Source organism: Bombina bombina, chromosome 11 (genome assembly GCF_027579735.1).
Source record: "Bombina bombina isolate aBomBom1 chromosome 11, aBomBom1.pri, whole genome shotgun sequence".
NCBI lineage: Eukaryota > Metazoa > Chordata > Amphibia > Anura > Bombinatoridae > Bombina > Bombina bombina.
This window is the reverse complement of record NC_069509.1, coordinates 169,219,235-169,245,557: the sequence shown is the minus strand read 5'-3', so window position 1 is coordinate 169,245,557 and position 26,323 is coordinate 169,219,235. Positions and strand designations below refer to the sequence as shown.

General features: G+C 38.8%; 1 protein-coding gene across 1 annotated transcript in view; it reads right to left on the bottom strand.

The window, feature by feature from the left end:
- The window catches only part of LOC128642259 (cytochrome b-c1 complex subunit 2, mitochondrial), a 41,450-nt gene extending 16,006 nt beyond the window's left edge, over window positions 1–25,444 (bottom strand). The window contains exons 1-12 of the mRNA XM_053694964.1: window positions 25,297–25,444; window positions 20,959–21,036; window positions 13,229–13,378; window positions 12,965–13,029; window positions 12,515–12,571; window positions 9,645–9,769; window positions 9,459–9,556; window positions 9,215–9,272; window positions 6,888–6,983; window positions 6,309–6,508; window positions 3,186–3,266; window positions 377–453 (exon numbers count right to left, since the gene is read on the bottom strand). Of these exons, the coding sequence (XP_053550939.1) occupies window positions 377–453; window positions 3,186–3,266; window positions 6,309–6,508; window positions 6,888–6,983; window positions 9,215–9,272; window positions 9,459–9,556; window positions 9,645–9,769; window positions 12,515–12,571; window positions 12,965–13,029; window positions 13,229–13,378; window positions 20,959–21,036; window positions 25,297–25,329 (1,118 nt within the window). The 5' untranslated portion in view covers window positions 25,330–25,444. The remainder of the gene's footprint in view (window positions 1–376; window positions 454–3,185; window positions 3,267–6,308; window positions 6,509–6,887; window positions 6,984–9,214; window positions 9,273–9,458; window positions 9,557–9,644; window positions 9,770–12,514; window positions 12,572–12,964; window positions 13,030–13,228; window positions 13,379–20,958; window positions 21,037–25,296) is intronic.
- Between the last annotated feature and the right edge of the window lie 879 nt (window positions 25,445–26,323).

The window sequence follows — 26,323 nt, the reverse complement described above, 5'->3', positions numbered from 1 at the left end:
TTTGTTCGCTTGGTATGCTTTGTTGAGAGTGTACCTAGGTAGGCTCAGAAGCAGCAATGCACTACTGGGAGCTAGCTGCACATATACGCCTCCTCATGGGCTCTCCCAATGTATTCAGTTGCTATTTCTGAGGTATACTTTCAACAAATGATACCAAGAGAATAGAGCAAATTTGATAAGAGAAGCACATTGGGAATTTGTATAAAATTGTATGTTCTATCTGAATAATGAAAGAAAAATTGGGGGTTGTGTGTCCCCTTAAAAAGCACAATTTTACAGCTACTTGATTAAATTCCTCTATTCACCATCAGAAATGTGTTGGAATTAGCTGATGAGTTGTTAGTATATTCAGTCGTGTGCGTAAAACTAGACTCACTTAGCTCGGACTAGATCAGCTTCAGTGACACCGCCCTGTGCAACAGCCTTCACTTGATTTACAGCAGCATTAATAACCTAAGAGAAAAACAAATACATACATGTAAAGCATTTTCATTAAACACATTGTAAAGCTCACACAGATGCAATATACTAATATGCTTAAAGGGACAGTCAAGTCCAAACATAACTTACATGACTCAAATAGGGCATGTCATTTTAAACAACTTTCCAATTTACTTTTATCCCCAATTTTGCTTTGTTCTTTTGGTATTCTTAGTTGAAAGCTAAACCTAGGTAGGCTCATATGCTAATTTCTTAGACCTTGAAGGCCGCCTCTGCATTTGACAGTTTTTCACCACTAGAGGGAGTTAGTTCATGTGTTTCATAAAGATAACATTGAGCTCACGCACATGAATTTACGGAGGAGTGAGCACTGATTGACTAAACTGCAAGTCTGTCAAAAGAACTGAAATAAGGGGGCAGTTTGCAGAGGCTTAGATACAAGGTAATCACAGAGGTAAAAAGTGTATTATTATTATAACTGTGTTGGTTATGCAAAACTGGGGAATGGGTAAATTAAGGGGTTATCTATCTTTTAAAACAACAAAAATTCTGGTGTTGACTGTCCCTTTAAAGGGACATTGTACTCAAAAAGTTTCTATCATGGCTATAAAACAGGAACAGTTGGGGGGATTGAGCCTTTTTTTTTTTTAACCTGAAAATTTATACTCTACAGCAGGGCTCATACTTTCTACAAATCCTCACTTCTTAAAGTGACAGCTGCCTCTGTATTACTGGTGAAGAGAATTGATCTCAGATCACCACCTGCCTCAGCTGTTCTTCCTTCTGGGGGGGGGGGGGACACTATCGGGATTGGCAATGAAGATTTACGTTTCCCATTTAGTAAAGAAATTCCTAATTTGTCTCCCTCTTCACAACTACCTGCTCTATCTTCAATTGTGTATGCACCTTACTTCTTAACTCTAATACAGTAGATTTGCATAGTGAACACACGCACAATAAAAAGACGATACAATAGCACTTAGTCTGAACATCAAATCAGTAGTAGATTTCTGACAAATTTCAAAGTTCTGTCTATTTCCACTCCCCCTGTATCATGTGACAGCCATCAGCCAATCACAAATGCATATACGTATATTGTGCATGAATTCTTGCACATGCTCAGTAGGAGCTGGTGATTCAAAAAGTGTAAATATAAAAAGACTGTGCACATTTTGTTAATGGAAGTAAATTGGAAAGTTGTTTAAAATTACTGCTCTATCTGAATCATGAAAGTTTAATTTTGACTGGAGTGCCCCTTTATTAAGCTTTACTTTTCCTCTTCCCCCATCTATAAACAAGAACATTTGCCCATATTACGGTAATAGGTCTCTTACATTTTAATCTCAACCAATATTCAATGGGTCTTGAAAATCTGTTAATGTTTGGACAAAAGTGCCAGGAGGATTAGGGTGTGAACACTTCTTATGTATATTGTCTGTTGTCGGATCCCATTTAAGCCACTGCTGAGGAGTGGTATAAACGCTGTGTATTGTTTTACAGTGCATCTCAAGCAAATCTGCCGATAAGGTTGCGGCGTTTACATTTTAAGAGCTTTATAGTAGGCCTGCTTTTGTGATTTCCTGCTGCTCCCCTCTCCCCCAATTCTTTAAAATGTACAAGTTATGGCTTTTGCAGCCCTCGCCTCTAATAACAGCTTCTATATCGGATATGTATTTGCACCCTTGTTTATGTAGAGAGTAAAACATCTTCCAATGAGATTTGTTCTATAGGATGGGCTCCCGTTGCATTATAAAATCAACATAACGCTGGAGTTGTAGATAATGGGGTAATAATGTCTAGGAGTGTTAAATACCTCCCTCTGCTGCTCGAAAGGTAAAATCTCAGTAACAGATTGTGACCACGTGACGCTGCATTAAAGGGACAGTCTACCATAGAATTGTTATTGTTTAAAAGAAAGATAATCCCTTTATTACCCATTCCCCAGTTTTGCATAAACAACACAGTTATATTAATGTACTTTTTACCTCTGTGATTACCTTGTATCTAGGAACCTTCTTCCAGCCCCCTGATCACATGACTGTGACTGTTTATTATCTATTGTCTTAAATTTAGCATTGTATTGTGCTAGATCTTAAATAACTTTCTGTGCCTGAACACAGTGTTATCTATATGGCCCACGTGTACTTTCTGTCTCTGTGTTAAAAAGAGATTTAAAAAGCCTGTGATAAGAGGCAGCCATCAAAGGCTTAGAAATTAGCATATGAGCCTACCTAGGTTTAGTTTAAACTAAGAATACCAAGAGAAAAAAGCAATTTTGATGATAAAAGTAAATTGAAAAGTTAATTAAAATGAGTTAATTAAAAGTACTATCTGAAAAATAAAAGTTTAATTTATACTAGACTGTCCCTTTAATGTTATACGTCACAAAATGTATGTTGTGTTAAACACACACTTTATTTTACATAATCAAACTAGTTTCACTTTAGTATGTAAAAGAATATAACAGTATAACTTTGTAGTAATCTGTGACAAGCAGGTGTCAATGGCACTTTTTGTCACACATCTCTATAGGTCTCAACACTTGCTAGGGTAACCTGTTATTTGACACTCAAGGAAGAAATATAATAAAAGGTATTTACTTATATCAGTGGCTGAGGAGCTCCTGTAATTAATGCCACTGTAAAAACATAGGCATGGGACCAATTAGATAGGAAGATCCCACTTTTTTTTGCCAACAAAGGTTGGTGCAAACACTGACCAATAGGAAGAGAACATAAGCTTACATCACCAGCTGCTGCCGCCTGAGAGATTGTGTAGACTCCAAAAAGACCAGAATCGGTGTAGTTTGTATTAAACGCAGACACCTAGAAGTACAAAATGTCACCGTGAATAAAAGGGCAGAAGTATTAAACAATAAGAGTTTGGTTTGGGCCAGGCCTGTTTTCAGGTCTTCACAATTAAAGGGACATAAAACACTGTCATTTCAAGGTTTTTCTACAGTCTGGTAATACATAGAATAGCTGAATGTTTTATCTTCTAAATGTATTAACACCTTGGGGCCCATTTATCAAGCTCCATACGGAGCTTATGGGCCCGTGTTTCTGGCGAGTCTTCAGACTCGCCAGAAACACAAGTTATGAAGCAGCTGTCTAAAGACCGCTGCTCCATAACCCTGTCCGCCTGCTCTGAGCAGGCGGACAGGAATCGCCGGAAATCAACCCGATCGAGTACGATCGGGTTGATTGACAGCTCCCTGCTGGTGTCCCATTGGCTGCGAGTCAGTAGGGGGCGGCGTTGCACGAGCAGCTCTTGTGAGCTGCTGGTGCAATGTTAAATGTGGAGAGCGTATTGCTCTCCGCATTCAGCAAGGTCTTGCGGACCTGATCCGCACTGTCGGATCAGGTCCGCAAGACCTTTAGTAAATAGGCCCCCTTGTTTGCTGCACTTTTATTTCAACAGCCAAACTTAATCCACCACTTGCCCTCTATGGAAGAGCCAATTCAGACTTGATACTGGAGCAGAGGAAGCTAGCCACTGTCATTTTGTTAGAAAAAATTTGCTCTGTAGTTCCTTATCAGATCAACACTGCTGAGGCTTATTGAGGAAGGATATGGCAGAGTTAGGTTAGGGAAGCCTGCAGTGTGCACTTCTAATACTTAGAAGTGAAAAGGATTGTAAAATAAATAAATGGAAGTGTACTGCAAAGTTGTTTACTATGCATAATTAAACATTTCATATTACATTCACAACGTGTTTCACGTCCCTTTAACACAAAATGCCATGGACTATGGTGGAGTAAACCTTTACGACGTCTTAAAGCCTCATTTACTTATAGTACCATGAAGAAAATACAAGGAAGTCGTTTGGAATGGAGCAAATTAGTTTGAAATAATAGTTATAAATATTACATAGCTGTAGAGATTACAGGAGTATACCATGACTCAAAATTCAGTGACAATGAACCTAACCAATGAAACAGACTCCTAATTTAAACACAATTGTGTTAGTGCAAACAATCAATAAGGATATAGTCTATAGATGAGCAAGTTATCTTGTTGAGGAAGGTCTGATGCTTGTAGTAAACCTCCAAAAGAAGAGAGCAAAATAGGAGGTACAGAAAATGGCGCTCCAATTACAAAAGTACTCCCACTACTCAGCGCTATACCTAAGCTCTAAGAGAAAATACAAGCAAGTTTTTTAAGCCCCATGGCTACTACAGACAGAAGCAGGAACTCCGGATAAGTGTAAAAAATAAATAAATAATAAAAACACATACACAGACTACTAATCATATGGACATACAGACCATAGCAAACTAACTGCTTTGGCTGAACATTAACACACTCTGTATTTTGAGTAATGATAGCCATGATAGCAGTAATGCATAAAGTGCAGTCCTACAAATGAAACTATCCGTGAAGTCAGAAGGTGAGAATTAAATATAATTGGGCCACATCAGTCACCTGTCCTGCATGTGTCACTGAGTCACGTGATGTAAACAGAGACATGTGGATCCAGATTCACTATTGAATCGATTTATCAAAGGCTTCGCAAGCCTTTTGACCCACTACGGCAGCAGGTTCTCACAAGAGAACCTGCACGCCATATTTAACAAGCAGCGGTCATCAGACCGCTGTTCCTCTAATCTTTCGCCACCTCTAAAGTGGCAAAATTCAATCTCCGCGGTCTAGTCCGACCGGGGAGATTGACAGATTCTGCCCGAGCATGATGCGGCGGACAGGGGCGCATATGTGTCCGCCTCAGCTTGATAATTCGCTCCCTATAAATATCCATGACATATCCCTCCTCCATCAAAGTCACGTTATATAGATATAAATGAAAACAAATGGATCCAGCTTCATTGTGAATAAACAGAAAATCCATGAACTAAAACCAGTAAGTGTCTGAATCCGTATTGGAAAATATATAATAAAACCAATGTAGATATATGTTTGATATCAACAATATGAAATCTCATATAAAAACATCATACATACATGGTAGTATTCATACCCAGTGGGGCTGGATCCACATATCTGTTTACATCACGTGACGACCAATGCGGGACACGCAACTGATTTTGACCAATAGGATAGAATTCTAACATTTAAATAGAGGCTTTCTGCATTGAAACCGTATCCTTGAAAAAGCTGTACTAATACAGAGAAATGAACATTGGATTGTTTCATAGGACTTCACGGACAGTTTATCATTTGTGGGACTGGACTTTATGCATTACCACTATCGTAGCTTTTATTGTGTACAATAAAGTGTGTGTATGTTCAGCCAAAGCGGTTACAGTTGGCTATGGTCTGTATGTCCATATGATAAGTAGTCTGTGTATATGTGCTTTTTTTAATACTTTTTTTAACGCTTATCCGGAGTTCCTGCTTCTGTCTGGGGTAGCTGTGGTGCTTTAAAACCTGCCTACCTTTTTCACTAAGGGCTTAGTTATAGCTCTGAGAAGTGCGAGTAGGGATGTGCATTCAGATACTTGCGCATTCAAATCCTCAAGTAGAAAGCAGCCGCTCGCTCCCTTCAGATATTTTCTTAGCCAGATTAATTCCTGTAAAAGATCCCCACTCTAAAATATGTCCAGATCTTAGAGTGGGGATCAATCCGGCTCCATAAATATCCGAAGGGAACAAGCGGCTGCTTACTTACGCACAAAGGATCTGAATGCACCTACCTAAGTGCGAGTACCCTTGAAATAGGAGTGTCATTTTCTGTACCTTACCAATATTCTTTTCTTTTGGAGGTTTACTACAAGAATCAGACCTTCATCAACTAGATAAATAGCTCACCTATGGACTATATCCTTATTAATTGTTTGCACCAACACAATTTTGTGTTAATATTGTTTGTGATCACCCTATTTGAATTATAGACTCCTATACTAGACTTACATCAAATGGCTGATTAGTTGCCTTGCCAACACCCTGAGACAATTTGCTGCTTGTGTTACTCCCCCTCTTGATATAAGGTCCTGCGCCTAAAACGTACTGGAGGACACTAAAAGCATTTGCTTCAGCGCTCCCAGCAGATGCTCCTTCAGCAACAACTGCGGCGTGAACAAGGCTCTCTCCATTCAACTGTCTGATGTCACCTGTGAGGAGGAAAGAAGCAGAAGTTATTTAATTCAAAGATGCTGTAATAAAAGTTTTTTATTTTAAATGATCAGAATTTAATAAGTGGCATAGTAAGTTTTTCGTTTGTGCTAAAAAAAAGTTAAAAAAACACCACTTCTAATTACCTATGAGGACTGCATAATGGGAATCCATTTAAAATATGCATTAATACTCTGTATGGACCAACATGGTACAAGTATGGGTCAGTTAGAAGCTGCACAATACTGTGCGTGTGCAAATATATACACTTCAAAAGGACTTCCTGTAATGCAATCGTTATAGGAAGTTAAAAAGTCATGTGTTATTTTTAATGCATGAATTCAAAAGCTTTTTAAGATTTAGAAAAAGATACTGCACCTCCCCTATACTGTGCTTTGACTCCAGCAGAACCAGCACCACTCCTGATATTAAGGAAATGTTCCCCAACTTGTTTAAGAACAGAATGACTTACACCTGAAATTGAAATAAAAAAAACAAACATTCAAAAATCTTTATTCAATAATAAACTTGTGTACTTAAAATTTTTGGTGACAACATACAACTAATTCAAAATGTAAACCATAGCAAAATGCAATAATTCTTGCAATTATTAATTGAAATTATCAAAATGTACACATTCAATATAAAGATTGTTTTGTGAAAAGAACAGGTGCTTAAATAACTAATAACTTTCACCTAGATTACAAGTTTTGCGTAACGGTTTTAACCCTGAAAAAAAATGGCCATTTCAGCTTAAAAACCGTAATGCAGCCATTAGGAGTCGTGTCGGTATAGTTATACTACAAGAATTTTAGCCTGTAACGCCACGTCAATCCCGCACTCCAAAAAAATTATGTTTTTGCATGGGATTTCCATAGGGCCGGTATTACAGGTTGTCCGGTAAGGCTAAAATGCTTGCGTTCCAGCCTGGATGTCCGGACTTCAGAAACTGTAAGTGGCTCGTCGGGAGTTAGTGTTAGGTTATTTTGTAACTTTTTTGGGGTGTTTTTTTTTTTTTTTTAGACTAGGGTTTGGGATTTTATAAATGCCCTTTTAAGGGCAGTGCCCATACAAATGCCCTTTTCAGGGCAATGGGTAGCTTAGGTTTTTGTTAGAGTTAGGTTTTTTTATTTTAGGGGGTTGGTTGGGTGGTGGGGTCTTTATTTTTTTTTCATGTAAAAGATTTCTTTAGGGCAATGCCCTACATAAGGCCCTTTTAAGGGCTATTTGTAGTTTATTGTAGGCTAGAGTTTTTCTGTTTTTTTATTTTGGTGGGTGCTTCTTTATTTTTATAGGGCTATTAGATTAGGTGTAATTGTTTTTATTTTGGATAATTTCGTAGGTTATTTTTTGTAATTTTAGATTTACATTTTTTTAGTAGTGTTAGTTTTTTTTTTTAAGTGTAATTTAGTTTTTTTAATGGGTAGTTATTTTAATTTTAGTATAATAGTTGTAAGGTTAAATGTTAGTTTAAAAAACAGTTTTTTTTTAATTTCACAGGTAAATTTTTATTTTAAGATAGGGATATTGTAATTTTAATATTAAGTTAGGGGTTAATAACTTTATTTAGTGGCGGCGATGTCGGGGAGCGGCAGAATAGGGGGTTAACAACTTATTAGTGATGGCGATGACGGGAGCGGCAAATTAGGGGTTAATAACTTTAATTTAGGTGTTGGCGATGTCGGGGGCAGCAGATTAGGGGTGTTTAGACTTGGGGTTTATTTTATGTTTAAACTAGGGATGCACCGAAATTTCGGCCGCAGAAAGTTTCGGCCAAAAATTGCATTTTTAGTTATTTCGTTTTTCATTTTTTTTGCCTGTTATTTTCAGTAAAATTATTGTGTAGCATGTTTCAAATTTGATGCTAGCCTAGAGCTGCTGTTTAAGTTTATTACTTGACTTACTGTTCTGCATATAATGAGTTTTCTAGGACTATACTTTATTTGGATAATTGGTAAAAAAAAAAAAAAAAAAAAAAAAAAAAAAAAACTGTTAAATATGATTCTGTTACATAGAACTAAATGAAGAATAATACAGTATATTGATATTTATAATTGTTTAAGTAGGGATGCACCAAACTTTTGGTTGCAGAAACATTTTGGCATTTTTTTTTTCTCTTGGTAAAATTATTGTGTAGCATATTATTGTTTTAAGATATTTTTGTCCAATTTTAGTGTTACTTTCAATAAAAGTGTGGCTTTTTTATTGGCTCTAATTATGCAAAAAAAGAACAACAAAAAAATAATTTGAAAATAATTTGAAAAAAATACATTTTCGGTATCAGTTTCGGTTTTCGGCCAAGTGCTTCCCGGATTCGGTTCAGAATTTCCATTTCGGTGCATCACTAGTTTAAACATAACCGGTTTTTCTCCATAGACATCAATGGGGCTGTGTTATGGGGATCGCCATTCCGCACTTCAGGTGTTAGAAATAAAAACTTCTCCCCATTGATGTCTATGGGGAAAGCGTGCATGAGCACGTCAAAGCAGCCCTTGGATTTTGTGCGGTATGGAGCTCATCGCCACCAAATCGCACGCACAAGGCGGCTTTTTAGAAACTTGTAATGGCAGCGCTATGGGAGGTGAAATAACGCAACTTTTGTTGTATTCGTTTCGCACCCTCTATAGCGCAAAACTTGTAATTTGTGTTTTTTTCTTCAGTTTATGGATAAAGTAGTATTCAGATTAGCTGATATTTATACAAACCTAGACCGACCAGTGCCATGCGTGCGCTTGTGAAATTGTTCTGGACAAACTGCTGAAGCTAGATATAATAATAAAAAAAAAAAAAAAAAAAAAAGAGTTTAATATTCTACACATTTCTTTAACAAAACATAATTCATAGGTGTATTTCAACAAAACTTTGAAAACAATAAGCACTTAAAAAAAAATAGATTATTGATAATAATAAAGATTTATGTCTACAGAACAAAAATGTGTGTATTTCTACCTCTTCAGGTGTAATTTTTCCAATCCTGTAGTCAGGACAGTATAAGGAATTAGCAAGTGCATTGCGGTAAGATGCAGCATGGAGGTTTTCAAGGACACCTATTAAAGACGGGGAGAATAAATAAATAATTTAAACATTTAAATATTTACATTATACAAAACCAACACTATGTAATGTACAACTCACCAACTTGAGGATTTTGGTAGGCAATTGCTTTATCAACCTTTACTTTTGCTTGGAGGTCAGATACTTCCCACATTCTGAACTCTGGTGCTGTAGTCAAATTAATGAGGTATTCCATTACAGTGTCTCTGAAACAAGGAATAATTATATTAAACACATGTGGTGCTGTTTAATTTAAAAAAAAAAAAAAGTTAGTATACTTAAACGTCTAATTGCATTTATTTTTGGAATGACATGGAAGTAGAATCCTTTGCAAGATAACATATTAAAGGTTAAAACCAAATGTATCTTGTAGGCAAGAATGAAAATGTGATATTTTAAACACATCATCTGACACAAATAAGATTTATACCCAAGTTTGATTAACTTTACAAATGAGTGCAAGGCTTTGTTTCCATCCAAACTATGATTGGGCCTTTCATGTAATGATTTAAATTGATTAAATTATGCAACACAACATAAATATAATATAAAATATAATTAATATAAATAGTCAAAAATGATTACTATCAGTCAAGCAGATGCATACAATCTTAATGCAAGTGCTTGATAATTGGTGATTATTACAAGACAAGGGAAAGGGTACTATAGATTAAGGAAGGGCGTTATCAAACCCCCCCAAATTGAGTACCTGGCAAGATTATGGAGTTGCCAGAGATATGGCTTCCTTGATATGCCGTACAAAATTAAATTATAGCCATGGCTAATATACGCAGTAAGAGAAAAACTCACCAGTTTACAAGTGTTAAAAAGAGGAAAGGTCCAATCTCCTCACACATTAATAGTATAGGATTTGTGGCAATATTTCACCCTGAACGTAGCTGTATAATTATATCACTTATACCCTTCTGTGCTCACAACTCCCCCCCCCCAACAAAAAAAAATATATCTTTTCTTTATTGATTATAATCTTTAGCATACATAGCAAATATAATAATTACATATATACATTATACAAATTTGGGTATATAATCTCTTCCAATAAAGTTATAATCAATGAAAAAAAACTAATAAATTATTTCTTATCAATATATTAACTCAATAATATTCGCTAACTTGTGGCCATCAATAGGCCTTATTTCAGAGTTTACCATTCAGTCTATTTGACCTAATGTTATCTATTATCATACTGTCAGAGATAGAGAACCAAACAGCTTCCGACATTATTTTAAATTTGGTCGTAAACGGGTTTACGTTTGTTCTTTAAATAGTAGCACTCTTCAAGATTTATTAGAATGTTACATTGATCGATCCATTGGGTTATTATGGGAATATTTGTTCATTTCCAATTCTTTGCTAACAATAGTTTTACGCCGTTACTCAGTATGTTAAACAATTTTGCTTGGTAGATGTTAAATGGTTTGGAAATGCAATTAAAAAGCCATAAACATGGATCATCAGTAACTTGTTTCTAGTGTGTTAGAAGCTTCATGAATGATTTATTTCAAAAAATAATGTGCCATGGCTCCTTGAATATTGGTGCTCGCAACTTTTTTCTTTTACGGAGTTATAAGTTAAACCGTTCTAGAAAGATTTTGTGCCACTATTTAGCAGAATATTTGTAGGGAATATAAACCAGTGTTGTCTTAAATGACAATTTTGATCATACAAGAGAAAAAAAAAAAAAAAAAAAAAAAAAAAAAAAAAAAAAAAAAAAAAAAAAAAAAGGTAAATTTCTTAAAATAAGAATTTTCATAAAAGGTTTAAAGTTGTGATTGTCAGTGTAGTCTGGTAGAACACTAAAAGCAGGATGCAGTTTTTGTAATCCTGTAAGCAGAGGAAACAAAGTTCAGGGACTGCTGTAATAACCTCTCCAAACGATACAAATAGAGCTGCAACAACTAATCGATAATAATCAATTATGAAAATAGTTGTCAACAAATCTCATATTCGATTAGTTGATTTGCAACAACACCAGCTGCTTCACTCCGATGAACTCCTGCACATGGTATTGTGTTTTATGGTTATGTCCTTAGCCTAAAGGACATTTACTTTTTCCTGACAATATCATTTCTTTTTTAAGTTTACAACTACTCCTGACTTATGTGCAACCCAGAAATAATAGGAATCATCATTCAGATTTTTTATGTTAAATTAGGTGATTTGGGACTATGAGTTGCATGCTATAGTGCCGAGCTTGTTATTTACACTTAGCCCTAGATTGATGGGAGTTATTTGAATTGATGTGCTTGTGCAATATTATCCGTTTGCACAATTATTAGCAGATCACTTGCTATTGCTGATTATATGTACTGTATAGATAATGTGTAAGGCTTTGTACTTTTATGGATATAGTCCTTAGCGCGTTTTACTTTTTAGTTTTTTTTATACTTTGAATAAATTGTTATATGTACCAAATTCAACCTCTTTAAGTATATATCTGTTATTTTAAGAGCGGACTAGTTATTTTTTCCATAACATTATAGCTGGTTATTTACCATTGCATATAGATATTCAAAGTATTTTTATGTTAGAATGAAGTTCAGGCTTACTTTGTTAAGAGGCCCATTGCATTGGGGGAGAGTTTACAAAGATAAATATCCCACCTTGGTGAAATTGGCAAAACCCTACTTATGCATACCAGGCACCTCAACACCATCTGAGCGTCTTCTCTGCTGTAGGCAAAATAGCTTGGATTTTATTTTAAATATAGAGAAAAAAATTTTAGTCGATTAATTGAAAAAGAAAATAATAAAATCGGCCGATTAATCGATTATGAAAATAATCGTTTGTTGCAGCCCTAGATACAAATTGCATTCAAATGTTTTTGTGAAAGTTCACATTTCTAATATGACTTCACGCAAGTCATCTTCATTTTGTAACTAAATCTACATAAGCAAGGGAATGCAACATGGCTACTCCAGCATACTTACACATAATCTCGTAGACATTCTACGCTGTACACAATATTTTCCCTTGAAGATGTCACACTGCAAAGACACGTATAGGCATGTTTAGTATCTTTATGCGAATAGGAGCGGTTAGCCAAAATGCATAAGTATGCTACTATAGAAAGCAAAATATTAACACAGATGAAGATTGAAGCTTTGATAAAAGTTGTCGTGTGTTTTATCTAAAATAAGAAAAATAAAAAAAAAGTGTGTATAGGTGTCAACAAATCTGTCTAAAAATTAGGAACCAGTAAGCATATTTAGGAGCCAGACAGTGTTATATATAGCTATAAAGGAGAATAACCCAAAATCTTAGAAGCCAGGGGTAAAATTCTAGGAGCCAGTGACTCCATGGTTTGTCAAGACCTGGTGTACATGTATATGGTGTGATGTGGCGAGACTTTACTTATACAATAATCACCTTCAACATACCTTAAACTTCCACCAACAGCCTCAATACCACGTGTTATTTTAAAAGAAGACGCCCCCTTGGTGGTCTAGAAAGAAAAAAAAAAAAAAAATATGCCAGATTTACAATTGTTATTCATTTGAACACGGTCAGCTTCAAATAATTCATAGGGTAAATTTTCCCTATAAGATTTTAAGAACAGCAGAAACAAACATTAATTTACACTATGTGACAATGTTCAGAGTCAAATAGCTGATGCATCAGCCGAGTAAAAATGAAACACTCACCAAATTAGATGCCAGGCGTAGCAGATGGTTAACACCTAAATTGCTGGCGTTCTCATATCTGCTACCAGCCCTCACAAAAACACCAATCTTTGTGGCAGGAGAAAAATTCTCAAGAGAAGCTATCACCAGTCCACTTGGCAACTTTGTTATCTGTAAAACAATGAGAGTATAACACAGACACTGCTAAGCATAGAAACTAACACATACCTAGTGTAATTCTACAAACTACAGGTTATTTTGCATATAGATCAGAACACCACATTCTTGTTCTGAAACTGGAAAGCAGTAGGCTCAGAACAAATTAAAGGGAAAATCAACACCAGATTTTTTTCTGTTTAAAAAGATAGATAATCCCTTTATTACCCATTCCCCAGTTTTGCATAACCAACACAGTTATAATAATTACACGTTTTACCTCTGTAATTACCTTGTATCTAATTAATCTAATTACCTGGTATCTATATGAAACTAGAGCTGCAACAACTAATCGCCATAATCGATTATGAAAATAGTTGTCAACGAATCTCATAATCGATTAGTTGGTTTTTCAACCTTTATAAGTATATATTCGTTATTTTTAGAGCGGACTAGATATTTCCCCTAACCTTATAGCTGGTTATTTACCATTGCATATAGATATTCAAGATATTTTTATGTTAGAATAAAGTCAAGGGTTACTTTGAGAGGCCCCTTGCCAAGGTAGAAAATACTTGCACTGGTGAAGAGCTAACAAAGATAAATATCCCACTTTGGTGAAATTGGCAAAACCCTACTTATACACCTCAACAGCATTTTCTCTGCTGCAGGAAATATAGCTGCAAACAGAGAACCAGCCTTAGCCAGAAGCATGTGGACATGTTGAGATTTTTGCATTTCATTGCAAAGTTTCTGAAAGAGTGAATAACAGAATGTTAACAGTGATATTCTAACTCTTTCTAGTTCTACCTCTTTTCAAACAGTTTGTGGTTTTGTTTTGTTTAATTATAAAACTGTGCTCTGCTGCTTAAAAATTGAAGAAACAGTTGTGTTAATGTAATGTTTTAGTCTGAAGTTTATATTTGTAACACTCATTATGTGGATTTTATTTAAAACATAGAAAACTATTATTGTTTCTCTTTTTATCCGATTAGTCGAAAAAATAATCGGCCGATTAATAGATTATGACAATAATAGTTAGTTGCAGCCCTATATGAAACACATGAACTAACACCCTCTAGTGGTGAAAAACTGTCAAAATTAGAGGAGACCTGCAAGGTCTAAGAAATTAGCATATGAACCTCCTAGGTTTAGCTTTCAACTAAGAATACCAAAAGAACAAAGCAAAATTGGTAATAAAAGTAAATTGGAAAGTGGTCTAAAATGGCATGCCCTATTTCTTTTTACTTGGCTGTCCCTTTAAGAGTAAAAAAAAAAAAAAAAAAAAAAAAAAAAAAAAAAAGAGTTGCAACAACTAATCGATATAATTGATAATAATAGATTCTGAAAATAGTTGTCAACGAATCTCATAATCGATTAGTTGGGTTGCAATTAGTTAGTCTGTGCACAGCACCAGCTGCTTCACTCCAATGAGCTTCTGAGTTTATGGTTATGCCTTTAGCCTAAAGGACGTCTGCAGACGTTTACTTCTCACTTTTTCGGGACAGTATACATTTACAACTTTTCCTGGCTCATGTGCAACCCAGAAATAGGAGTCATCATTTGGATTGTTTATATTAAATAAGGTGATTTGGGACTATGGTATGCATGTTATAGTGCCGAGCTTGTTATTACACCTAGCCCTAGATTGGTGGGATTTATTTGAATTGATGTGCACTATTATCGGTTAGTACAATTATTAGCCGATTGCTTGCTGATTATATGTACTGTATAGATAAATGTGTAAGGCTTTGTCCTGTTATTGATATAAAAGTCCTTAGCGCTTTTTGACTTGTTTCTTTTATATTTTTATTTAATTGTAATATGTACCAAATTCAACCTCTATAAGTATATCTCTGTTATTTTAAGAGATGACTAGATATTTTTTCCCTAACCTTAAAGCTGGTTATTTATCATTGCATAGATATTTAAGATGTTAGAATAAAGTCCAGGCTTACTTTGTTAAGAGGCCCCTTGCATTGGTTGGAGCACTAACAAAGATAAATAGCCCACCTTGGCAAAACACCACTTATGCATCTCAGGCACCTCAACACCATCTAAGCGCCTCTTCTCTGCTGCAGGCAAAATAGCTGCACAAAGAGAGCCAGCCTCAGCCAGGAGCATGTGGTCATGTTGACATTTTTGCATTTAAATGCAAAGTTTCTGAAAGAGTGAATAACAGAATGATATTAACAGTGATAGTTCTACCTCTTTTGAAACAGTTTGTGTTTTTGCTTGATTATAAAAAAAAATTCTGTTGCTGGCTAAACAATTGGACAAACAGATAGGGCATGTAATTTTAAACAATTTTCCAAATTACTTTTATCACCAATTTTGCTTTGTATTCTTGGTATTCTTGGTTGAAAGCTAAACCTAGGAGATTCATATGCTAATTTCTAAGTCCTTTAAGGCCACCTCTACGCTCAGGGCATTTTGACAGTTTTTCACCACAAGAGGGTGTTGGTTCATTTGTGTCATAGATAACACTGTGCTCACACACGTGGAGTTCCTAGGAGCCAGCACTGAATGGCTAAAATGTAAGTCTGGCAAAAGAACTGAAATAAGGGGGCAGTTTTCAGAGGCTCGGATACAAGGTAAAAAGTGTATTTATATAACTGTGTTGGTTGTGCAAAATTAGGGAATGGGTAATATAGGGATTATATATATATTTTTTTAAAGCAATAAGAATTCTGGTGTAGACTGTCCCTTTAATGAAATGTTTTAGCCTAAAGTTTATATTTGTAACATTCAGTATGTGGATTTAATTTTAAACATAGGAAAAAATGACTACTTTTTTTTATCCGATTAGTCGAAAAAAAATAATCCGCCAATTAATCGATTATGAAAATAAGTTAGTTGCAGCCCTAAAAAAATAAAAAAACTTGTAGATAGGATAATAGATACATTGAATATCTATATTTAAGAAGCAAAAGTATGGGCCACACATTATAGCCACTTATGCCAGCAAGGGCCCTGTTTCAAAATGTTTGATACTGTAATACTAAGTCAATTCTGTAGTTATCATGCAATCTGATTTTTTGTGTAAAGGGACAGTAAACACCTTGTAATTACAAGACATTTCTGTTGTGTTGTATATGAATAACATATCAGACAAACCTTAAAGTGATTGTAAACCTTAAAGTGATTGTAAACTTTAATGAATTAAAGCCCAGTATAAAAAAATCTTAAAAACAGGGGCACTTAAATTCATTAAAGTTTACAGAGACGCTTATTTTTAAAAATACTTACCTTTGCGTTATGGAAAACATAATGCAGATCCTCCGCCCGCAGCTCTTGGTTTAATTAGCATATGGGACGACGAATGCGACTTCCTCCAATTGTTGCATACCCCACGAGCTGGATGCAAAAGGGGGCATGCAACGATTGGAGGAAGCCGGATTCGTCATCGATCTGCTAAAGAAAGCAGGAGCTGTGGGTGGAAGATCGGCGTTATGTTTACCATAAAGCAAAGCGAAATATTTTTAAAAATAAGCGTCTTTGTAAACTTTAATGAATTTAAGTTCCCCTGTTTTTAAGATTTTTTTGATACTGGGCTTTAATTCATTAAATCGTACAATTATTTTAAATTCAAAAACAAAATTAACATCTTTTTACTGTAATTATTTTTCAATAGCCAAACTTTACCCGCCATTTGCCTTAATTGGAGGAGACAATCTAGGCTTTAATCCACAGACAACAGGCTAGCCACTGTCAAAAAGATAGTATAATATGCATTGTGTTTACAGTTGTTATCTAATAAAACCAACAAGGGATAGATATGCAACAGCGTTGGCCTTGTAAATTCATGTACTAAGGATTATTGGTGCTGGTAAATTTGATCTTCAGATTAATTATATTTTTTTTCTGGAATTTGACTTTGCCCTGACCTTTTTGTACAATAAATTGTAGGAAGTCAAAGGAAATCAGTGACATTTTTACTAGCAGAGTGTTCTACAATGGGCTTCTAAGCACTTTTGGGTTCCATTTATAATTTTGTTGTTTTGCTTTTCAATACATTCGGCTAGATTTAGAGTTTTGTCGGTAAAGACCCGCGTAGTAACGCTGCTTTTTTCCCCAACGCACCCTTCCAACAACGCTGGTATTTAGAGTTGTCTGAGGGGCTGCGTTACGCTCAAAAAAGGGTGCGTTGAGCCGAATTTAGCGCCACTTCAACCCTCAATACCAGCGTTGCTTACGGCAGCGGTAAGCTGGGAAAACGTGCTCGTGCACGATATCCCCATAGGAAACAATGGGGCATTTGGGGCTGAAAAAAAACCTGCACCTGCAAAAAAGCAGCGTTCAGCTCCTAACGCAGCCCCAATATTTACTATGGGGAAACACTCTCTAAGTCTGCACCTAACACCCTAACATGAACCCCGAGTCTAAACACCCCTAACCTTACACTTATTAACCCCTAATCTGCTGCCCCCGCTATCGCCAACACCTGCATTTTATTATTAACCCCTAATCTGCTTCTCCGTACACCGCCGCCACCTACATTATCTCTATGAACCCCTAATCTGCTGCCCCTAACACCGCCGACCCCTATATTATATTTATTAACCCCTAATCTGCCCCCCAACGTCGCCGCTACCTTACCTACACTTATCAACCCCTAATCTGCCGACCGGACCTCGCCACCACTATAAATGTATTAACCCCTAAACCGCCGCACTCCCGCCTCGCAAACACTATAATAAATAGTATTAACCCCTAATCTGCCCTCCCTAACATCGCCGCCACCTACAATTAACCCCTAATCTCCTACCTGCACCGTCGCCGCTACTATAATAAAGTTATTAACCCCTAAACCTAACTCTAACACCCCCCTAACATAAATATAATTTAAACGAAATAATATTCCTAAAATTAAATAAATTAATCCTATTTAAAACTAAATACCTATAAAATAAACCCTAATATAGCTACAATATAACTAATAATTACATTGTAGCTATTTTAGGATTTATATTTATTTTACAGGCAACTTTGTATTTATTTTAACTAGGTACAATAGCTATTAAATAGTTAATAACTATTTAATAGTTACCTAGTTAAAATAAATCCAAAATTACCTGTAAAATAAATCCTAACCTAAGTTACAATTAAACCTAACACTGCACTATCAATAAATTAAATAAATTACCTATAATTACCTAAAATAAAATACAATAAAATAAACTATTTTATAATACAAAAAAATAAAAACACTAAATTACAAAAAATAAAAAAGAATTACAAGCAGGTTAAACTACTTAATACATTTATTATAGTGGCAGCGAGGTCCGGTCGGCAGATTAGGGGTTAATAAGTGTAGTTAGGTAGCAGCGACTTTGGGGGGGAGGGGGGGGGGCAGATTAGGGGTTAATATAATATAGGGGTCGGCGATGTTAGGGGCAGCAGATTAGGGGTTTATAGGTATAATGTAGGTGGCAGCGGTGTCCGGTCGGGAGATTAGGGGTTAAAACATTTTATTAGAGTGGCGGCGATGTGGAGGGGGGCCTCGGTTTAGGGGTACATAGGTAGTTTATGGGTGTTAGTGTACTTTAGAGCACAGTAGTTAAGAGCTTTATATTCCGGCGTTAGCCCATAAAACTCTTAACTACTGACTTTTTTTGGCGGTAGGAGTCTTGTCGGCAGAGGGTCTACTGCTCACTTCTCCCAAGACTCCAAATACCAGCGTTAGGCAGATCCCATTGAAAAAGATAGGATACGCAATTGGCATAAGGGGATCTGCGGTAGCCTGGAATCGCGGTAGGGAAGTTACCGGTAGACCCTTTCCTGCCTGACTCTAAATACCAGCAGGCAGCCAAAAGCAGCGTTAGGACCCCTTAACGCTGCTTTTGACGGCTAATGCCAAACTCTAAATCTAGCCGATAGTTTCTTATTAGTATTTTTCTTTTTTTCTCTGAGTAACTGACAGTGCTACTGTTTTCATTTTAATGTTTTTAACTGGGTATACTCCGATAACTTAATCATAAAATTAAAAAGTTAAGTTTTATTTTCTGGAATCACTCATATGTTTAAATCTTAAGTGTGGGCCATTAGTCATTTCTCTTTTTGTAAATTTATACACACACACTTTATATCTGGCTATTTATGTGTCTTTTCTCAGCCCCCTTGTTGTTCCTGCTTCAGACTTTCTATTATATAGAAAGCAGTCTCACCCGCTCTCTACATAGGCAACCAGGCGTGCTCCTGATCTCAGCAAATGTACGCATGCGCAATTCTACGCTCTCTGCTTGGATTCCCATGTAGCCTAACGTGCATGCGTCACACATGAATGAACATTTACTCGGCCATGCTGGGAAATAAGTAGCACATGCCCAAACAACCAAATGGGTCTATTAGGTTTACTCATAGTTGCCAAATGGCCTGTATTTCAATTGGATTAGCACAGATTCGTCAAAAAAAAAAAAAGTTGATGGGAGGGTTAACGCAGACAAGGACAAAAAAATAAATAAAAAAAAGGATTAATGAAAGTCCAGTTTATTTCGGGTTTTTTTAGATTGCTTTATCTTTACCATCAATTTCATTTTTAATTCTGGAAACTACAGGAAGTCAGTCAAGGGACTGGAAGAGGAGCGAGGTGTAAGGAAGATCAGCCTGGCAGAAGCATTCATTATGGATTGTAAAGGAGATATACGGTAGCTAGGGAGACCAGAGAGGATGTAGTTGTAATACTCAAGGTGGGAAATGATTAGTGAATTAAAATCTTAGTTCTGTCTTGAGTGAGAAAGTGTCAAATTTTGAAGAAGTATTTAAGGTGAAAACTGCAGGAGTTGACCAAAGATTTGATTTGAGGAGTGAAAGAAATATTGAAGTTAAGTGTGACCCCAAGACAAGAATAGGGTATATGCATTTCACAACAGTATTAATCATTTTCAGTGGCTAGAATTTAGGCTATTTCATATATCATTAAAAAGACAACGTATAAAAAATTAAATAAGTACACAGACAATTCATAAAAGCTTTGCGTTGATAACATTGTTTATGGGTTAAAGTGGCAGTAAACGCTGCAATTAAGTAACCCTCTCAATTTATCCAACCCAGATAATCATGCTGATGTATATCAGGCAAATCTTTTGAAACCCTAAGAGAGTTTTAAAACGCAATTCTTTATTTCTGTTTTGAATCTGCTTATTTGTTCCCTTCTTCTTTGCAAACAGGACTTACAGCCAACCAGGACCCATAAAGTCAGCCCATCAATCTATGCATTTAGCGCTACTCTGTATAACACAATACATGTGCGGAGGAGCGGCAGTATTGCTGTGTATTTAATGAAACTTTTACAGTGCTATACAAAGTCCCAGGAGAAATCAGGAGCATGTGCTATATTATTTAAATTGCACCACAGATAAAGATGTTCCAATGATGGAGCAATTAAAAAAAAAAAAAAATTGGGCAGTCATTGGATACAAACATGATTATCTGGGGCAAATAAATTGAAAGCTTTCTTATTTAGAATGTTACCTGATGCTTTTACAAATGTAGCTATATTGGCAATTATTATAATTATTTTTTTTTTAAACCAAGGATTTGTCAAGCCATGACATCGTTCAGATAGATTAACATCTATTTGTCTCAAAACACACCTGAAGCTCCTCTGGCAGAAGACGAGCCCGTCCCGCAGCATCAGATTTTGCAGAAGTTTGTGCAGAGTACAGTCTCCTCTGGAATTAGAAACAGTAAAAGTTCCATTACCCTTATAAGCCAATAGTTATAACTGTACTATAAACTCAAGACCTAACATAGATTATATGTACCACTTATTACATCATTGCAAACAAAACCATGTGACTATGCAAAAAGGCAATACTACTATGCAATATATGCACGGTTGATTTGAAGAAAAAAAAAAAAAAAAAAAGGTCTTTACATTTCACCGTAACGAATTTAACCTCAATACATTCATAGAGACTTAATTAGTGTGCACACTTTGCCTAGACTGCTGTGGTATAAGAACACCTCCCGGGATGGTAATTCAATATAGGGGTTTCTACTATGACTGGTCAGCCTGTGTCGATTATATTTGAAACTGTGGTATTTTCAATAAATGATTGCATTTAAATTCATGCGTCTCTCAGCCCTACATTGGGTCACTACAATTTTGGCTTAATAAATCAGTGCTGGCTATAATAGACTTGTTGGTTCTTATGAACCTACCTCTCATTTAGTGTGTGTGTGTGTGTGTGTATGTATATCTCTTGTTAAACAAAATTTTTTTTTTTGGTACAGCGCTCTTTTTGTCGTATCTTTGGTGGTAGCTAAACAAATGATCATTTATCAAGTAATAGATCCACCTAGGTTATATAATAAATTATACAGGGGGGGGGGGAATCAATATTGCAGGTGGGCACATTTTAAGTAGAGAACTTGTCAGGCCTGCAATCGTGTGGCAAATTTTAACATTGCACACAAGCTCTCTTGAGCATTGCCGCTCCAGGGAAATAAGAGGTCAACACAGGAATAAATTATAATTTTCAAAATAATTTTTTTTTAGGAACTCTCCCAATTTTTCATCTAATTAGTACAAATATAGCAAGTTATAAGGTCATTTAATTATGTTTTTACACACAAAAGCTGAGGATTTGATGCATTAAAATATTTTTTAAACTGTTTCATGCTAGAAAACTGCTGTTCCATTTTATGCTACTTGGAGTTCTTTTAAAATGTATCTGTCTATGGTTAAAGGGACACTGAACACAATTTTTTTCTTTCGTGATTCAGATAGAGCAGGCAATTTTAAGCAACTTTCTAATTTACTCCTATTAATTTTTCTTTGTTCGCTTGCTATCTTTATTTGAAAAAGAAGCATCTAAGTTTTTCTTTTGTTCAGTACTCTGGACAGCACTTTTGAATTGGTGGGTGAATGTATCCACCAATCAGCAAGAACAACCCAGGTTGTTCACCAAAAATGGGCCGGCATCTAAACTTACATTCTTGCATTTCAAATAAAGATACCAAGAGAATGAAGAAAATTTGATAATAGGAGTAAATTAGAGAGTTGCTTAAAATTTCATGCTCTATCTGATTCAAGAAAAAAAAATTGGGTTCAGTGTCCCTTTAAGTGATCGACAAATAGCAAGAAGATACGTTGTACAAATGTACAGTCTTGGGTTTGAGTAGTGGTCTTGGGGACAGTCAGTATGATCCTGGAAAGCAACTGTAAATTCAATTAGGCTGAGGAGGGTTGTGTTCCCTGGGAGTAACCTTGGTACCCTTACAATGTTTAAAACCATGAATGTTGGTACAGCTGCCAGCAATAGCACGCAGGGAATAGGGCAATTTAGCCACTTCCTAGGGGTTGTTAAAGAGAATGCGATAGCAACAGCAATATTGCCGCAGCTATAAAGTCACAGACGTCATGACACGTGAAATAATGCTGAGGTGGGTAAAATTCCTGTTAACCAGAGGATCTACAGTTTACTCCAACCTTCTATCCAACCTACCCACAAACAATCTCACACATTAAATTTACTACTGGGTGCCCATGGATTCTATGGATGTCATTATCTCAGTATGCATGATTCTAGGCATAAAATTTTGGCATCCATGAGCCCAGGGGGTGCAGCAGAGAGGGGGGCACCAGCTAGACCAGTGGACGCAGCAGAGAGGGGGGCACCAGCTAGACCAGTGGGCGCAGCAGAGAGGGGGGGCACCAGCTAGACCAGTGGGCGCAGCAGAGAGGGGGGCAACCAGCTAGACCAGTGGGCGCAGCAGAGAGGGGGGACGCACCAGCTAGACCAGTGGGCGCAGCAGAGAGGGGGACGCACCAGCTAGACCAGTGGGTGCAGCAGAGAGGGGGACGCACCAGCTAGACCAGTGGGTGCAGCAGAGAGGGTGGGCACCAGCTAGACCAGTGGGTGCAGCAGAGAGGGTGGGCACCAGCTAGACCAGTGGGTGCAGCAGAGAGGGGGACGCACCAGCTAGACCAGTGGGTGCAGCAGAGAGGGGGGCACCAGCTAGACCAGTGGGTGCAGCAGAGAGGGGGGGCACCAGCTAGACCAGTGGGTGCAGCAGAGAGGGGGGCACCAGCAAGACCAGAGGGTGCAGCAGAGAGGGGGGGGGGGGGGCACCAGCTAGACCAGTGGGTGCAGCAGAGAGGGGGGGGGGGGCACCAGCAAGACCAGTGGGTGCAGCAGAGAGGGGGGGGGCACCAGCTAGACCAGTGGGTGCAGCAGAGAGGGGGGGGGGGGGCACCAGCTAGACCAGTGGGTGCAGCAGAGAGGGGGGGGGGGCACCAGCTAGACCAGTGGGTGCAGCAGAGAGGGGGGGGGGCACCAGCTAGACCAGTGGGTGCAGCAGAGAGGGGGGGGGGGGGGGGCACCAGCTAGACCAGTGGGTGCAGCAGAGAGGGGGGGGGGGGGCACCAGCTAGACCAGTGGGTGCAGCAGAGAGGGGGGGGGGGCACCAGCTAGACCAGTGGGTGCAGCAGAGAGGGGGGGGGGCACCAGCTAGACCAGTGGGTGCAGCAGAGAGGGGGGGGGGGCACCAGCTAGACCAGTGGGTGCAGCAGAGAGGGGGGGGGCACCAGCTAGACCAGTGGGTGCAGCAGAGAGGGGGGTGGCACCAGCTAGACCAGTGGGTGCAGCAGAGAGGGGGGGGGGGCACCAGCTAGACCAGTGGGTGCAGCAGAGAGGGGGGGGGCACCAGCTAGACCAGTGGGTGCAGCAGAGGAGGGGGGGGGGTGGCACCAGCTAGACCAGTGGGGTGCAGCAGAGAGGGGGGGGGGGCACCAGCTAGACCAGTGGGTGCAGCAGAGAGGGGGGGGGGCACCAGCTAGACCAGTGGGTGCAGCAGAGAGGGGGGGGGGCACCAGCTAGACCAGTGGGTGCAGCAGAGAGGGGGACACCAGCTAGACCAGTGGGTGCAGCAGAGAGGGGGGGGGGGCACCAGCTAGACCATGGGGGTGCAGCAGAGAGGGGGGGGGGGCACCAGCTAGACCAGTGGGTGCAGCAGAGATGGGGGGGGGGGGCACCAGCTAGACCAGTGGGTGCAGCAGAGAGGGGGGGGGCACCAGCTAGACCAGTGGGTGCAGCAGAGAGGGGGGGGCACCAGCTAGACCAGTGGGTGCAGCAGAGAGGGGGGGGCACCAGCTAGACCAGTGGGTGCAGCAGAGAGGGGGGGGGGCACCAGCTAGACCAGTGGGTGCAGCAGAGAGGGGGGGGGGCACCAGCTAGACCAGTGGGTGCAGCAGAGAGGGGGGGGGGGGCACCAGCTAGACCAGTGGGTGCAGCAGAGAGGGGGGGGGGGGCACCAGCAAGACCCGTGGGTGCAGCAGAGAGGGGGGGGGGCACCAGCTAGACCAGTGGGTGCAGCAGAGAGGGGGGGGCACCAGCTAGACCAGTGGGTGCAGCAGAGAGGGGGGGGGGCACCAGCTAGACCAGTGGGTGCAGCAGAGAGGGGGGGGCACCAGCTAGACCAGTGGGTGCAGCAGAGAGGGGGGGGGCACCAGCTAGACCAGTGGGTGCAGCAGAGAGGGGGGGCACCAGCTAGACCAGTGGGTGCAGCAGAGAGGGGGGGCACCAGCTAGACCAGTGGACGCAGCAGAGAGGGGGGCACCAGCTAGACCAGAGAGTGCAGCAGAGAGTGGGCTCAGTCTGTTCAGCAGATAATAGGGCACCCGCTAGACCAGTGGGTACATCATACACTAAGGTGACCTTCAGTACATAATTTGACGGCAGACAGCTGCCCCTAGAACCCAGCAGTTCCTCTATGACTCCCTACCCACTCAGGGCCCCGCACTGTGTCTGTGATCAGAGGAAGCAGCGATGGGTCTGAGGGTCACAGTACAATGTCCTCCTGAGACTCAGGCCTATAACACACGGTGCCACCCGCCAAACCTCAGCGCCAGCGCCAGCACCAACAAATAAACAAACAAACATGATCCGTTACAGGAGAAAGAAATCCCCTCAAACTCACACACTTACAGCGAGATACCGGACGCCGGTCGCGAGCTTCATTGCTGCACTCTGGTCTCCTTCAGCCGGTGACAGGAAAACAATATGGCGGCAGAGGGTCCTTACTGCGCACGCGCGGCTCCGCTCCTCACTGAGTTAACGCTTTCACTGCTGGCAGGTTAATGACAGTCACCTTGAGGCCTGCTAGTTACAGTGTCACACACAGGTCAGGGGGACAATCACATGGCACTGTGTTATATATATATATATACTGGCTATTATACAAATGGTTAAATGCTTACAACGTTCTATTTTGTGCAGACTGACACTGCTGTCACATTTTCACATTTGTAATAAAGAAGCAATCCAGTCAATCTGATTGTATCTCTAAACACTTAAAGGACAATTAAATACAATAGAATTGCATAATCATGAAGTGCATAATTTTAGCTTTTTTCTAAGAAACGTCAAAATGTACTTCAAATTGCTAGTCCCCTTTATCATGTGACAGGTCTCACCCAATCACAGACTGTATATTTATACACTGAACTTTTGCACATGCTTGGTAGTAGCTTGTGCCTCAAAAAAAGTGCAAGTGCATATTAAAATACTATGTACAATTTGAAAATGGAAGTTAAAGGGACATGAAACCCCAATATTTTCTTTCATGATTCATATAGCGAATACAATTTTAAACAATTTTCCATTTGGCTTCTATTATCAAATTTGCTTCATTCTCTTGGTATCCTTGGTTGAACAGCATATCTAGGTAGGCTCAGGAGCTTGGAGCTAGCTGCTGATTGGAGGCTGAACTTATATGCCAATTTTCTTTGACTTACAAATGAGTTCAGCTAGTGTCCAGGAGTGCATTACTGCTTCTTCAATAAAAGATACCAAGAGAATGAAGCAAAATTGATAAATAAAGTCATTTGGAAAGTTTCTTAAAACTGCATGCTCTATCCGAATGAAATTTTGACTTAAAGGGACATTAAACCCAAACATTTTATTTCATGATTCCGATAGAGCATACATATGTAAACAACCTTCCAATTTACTT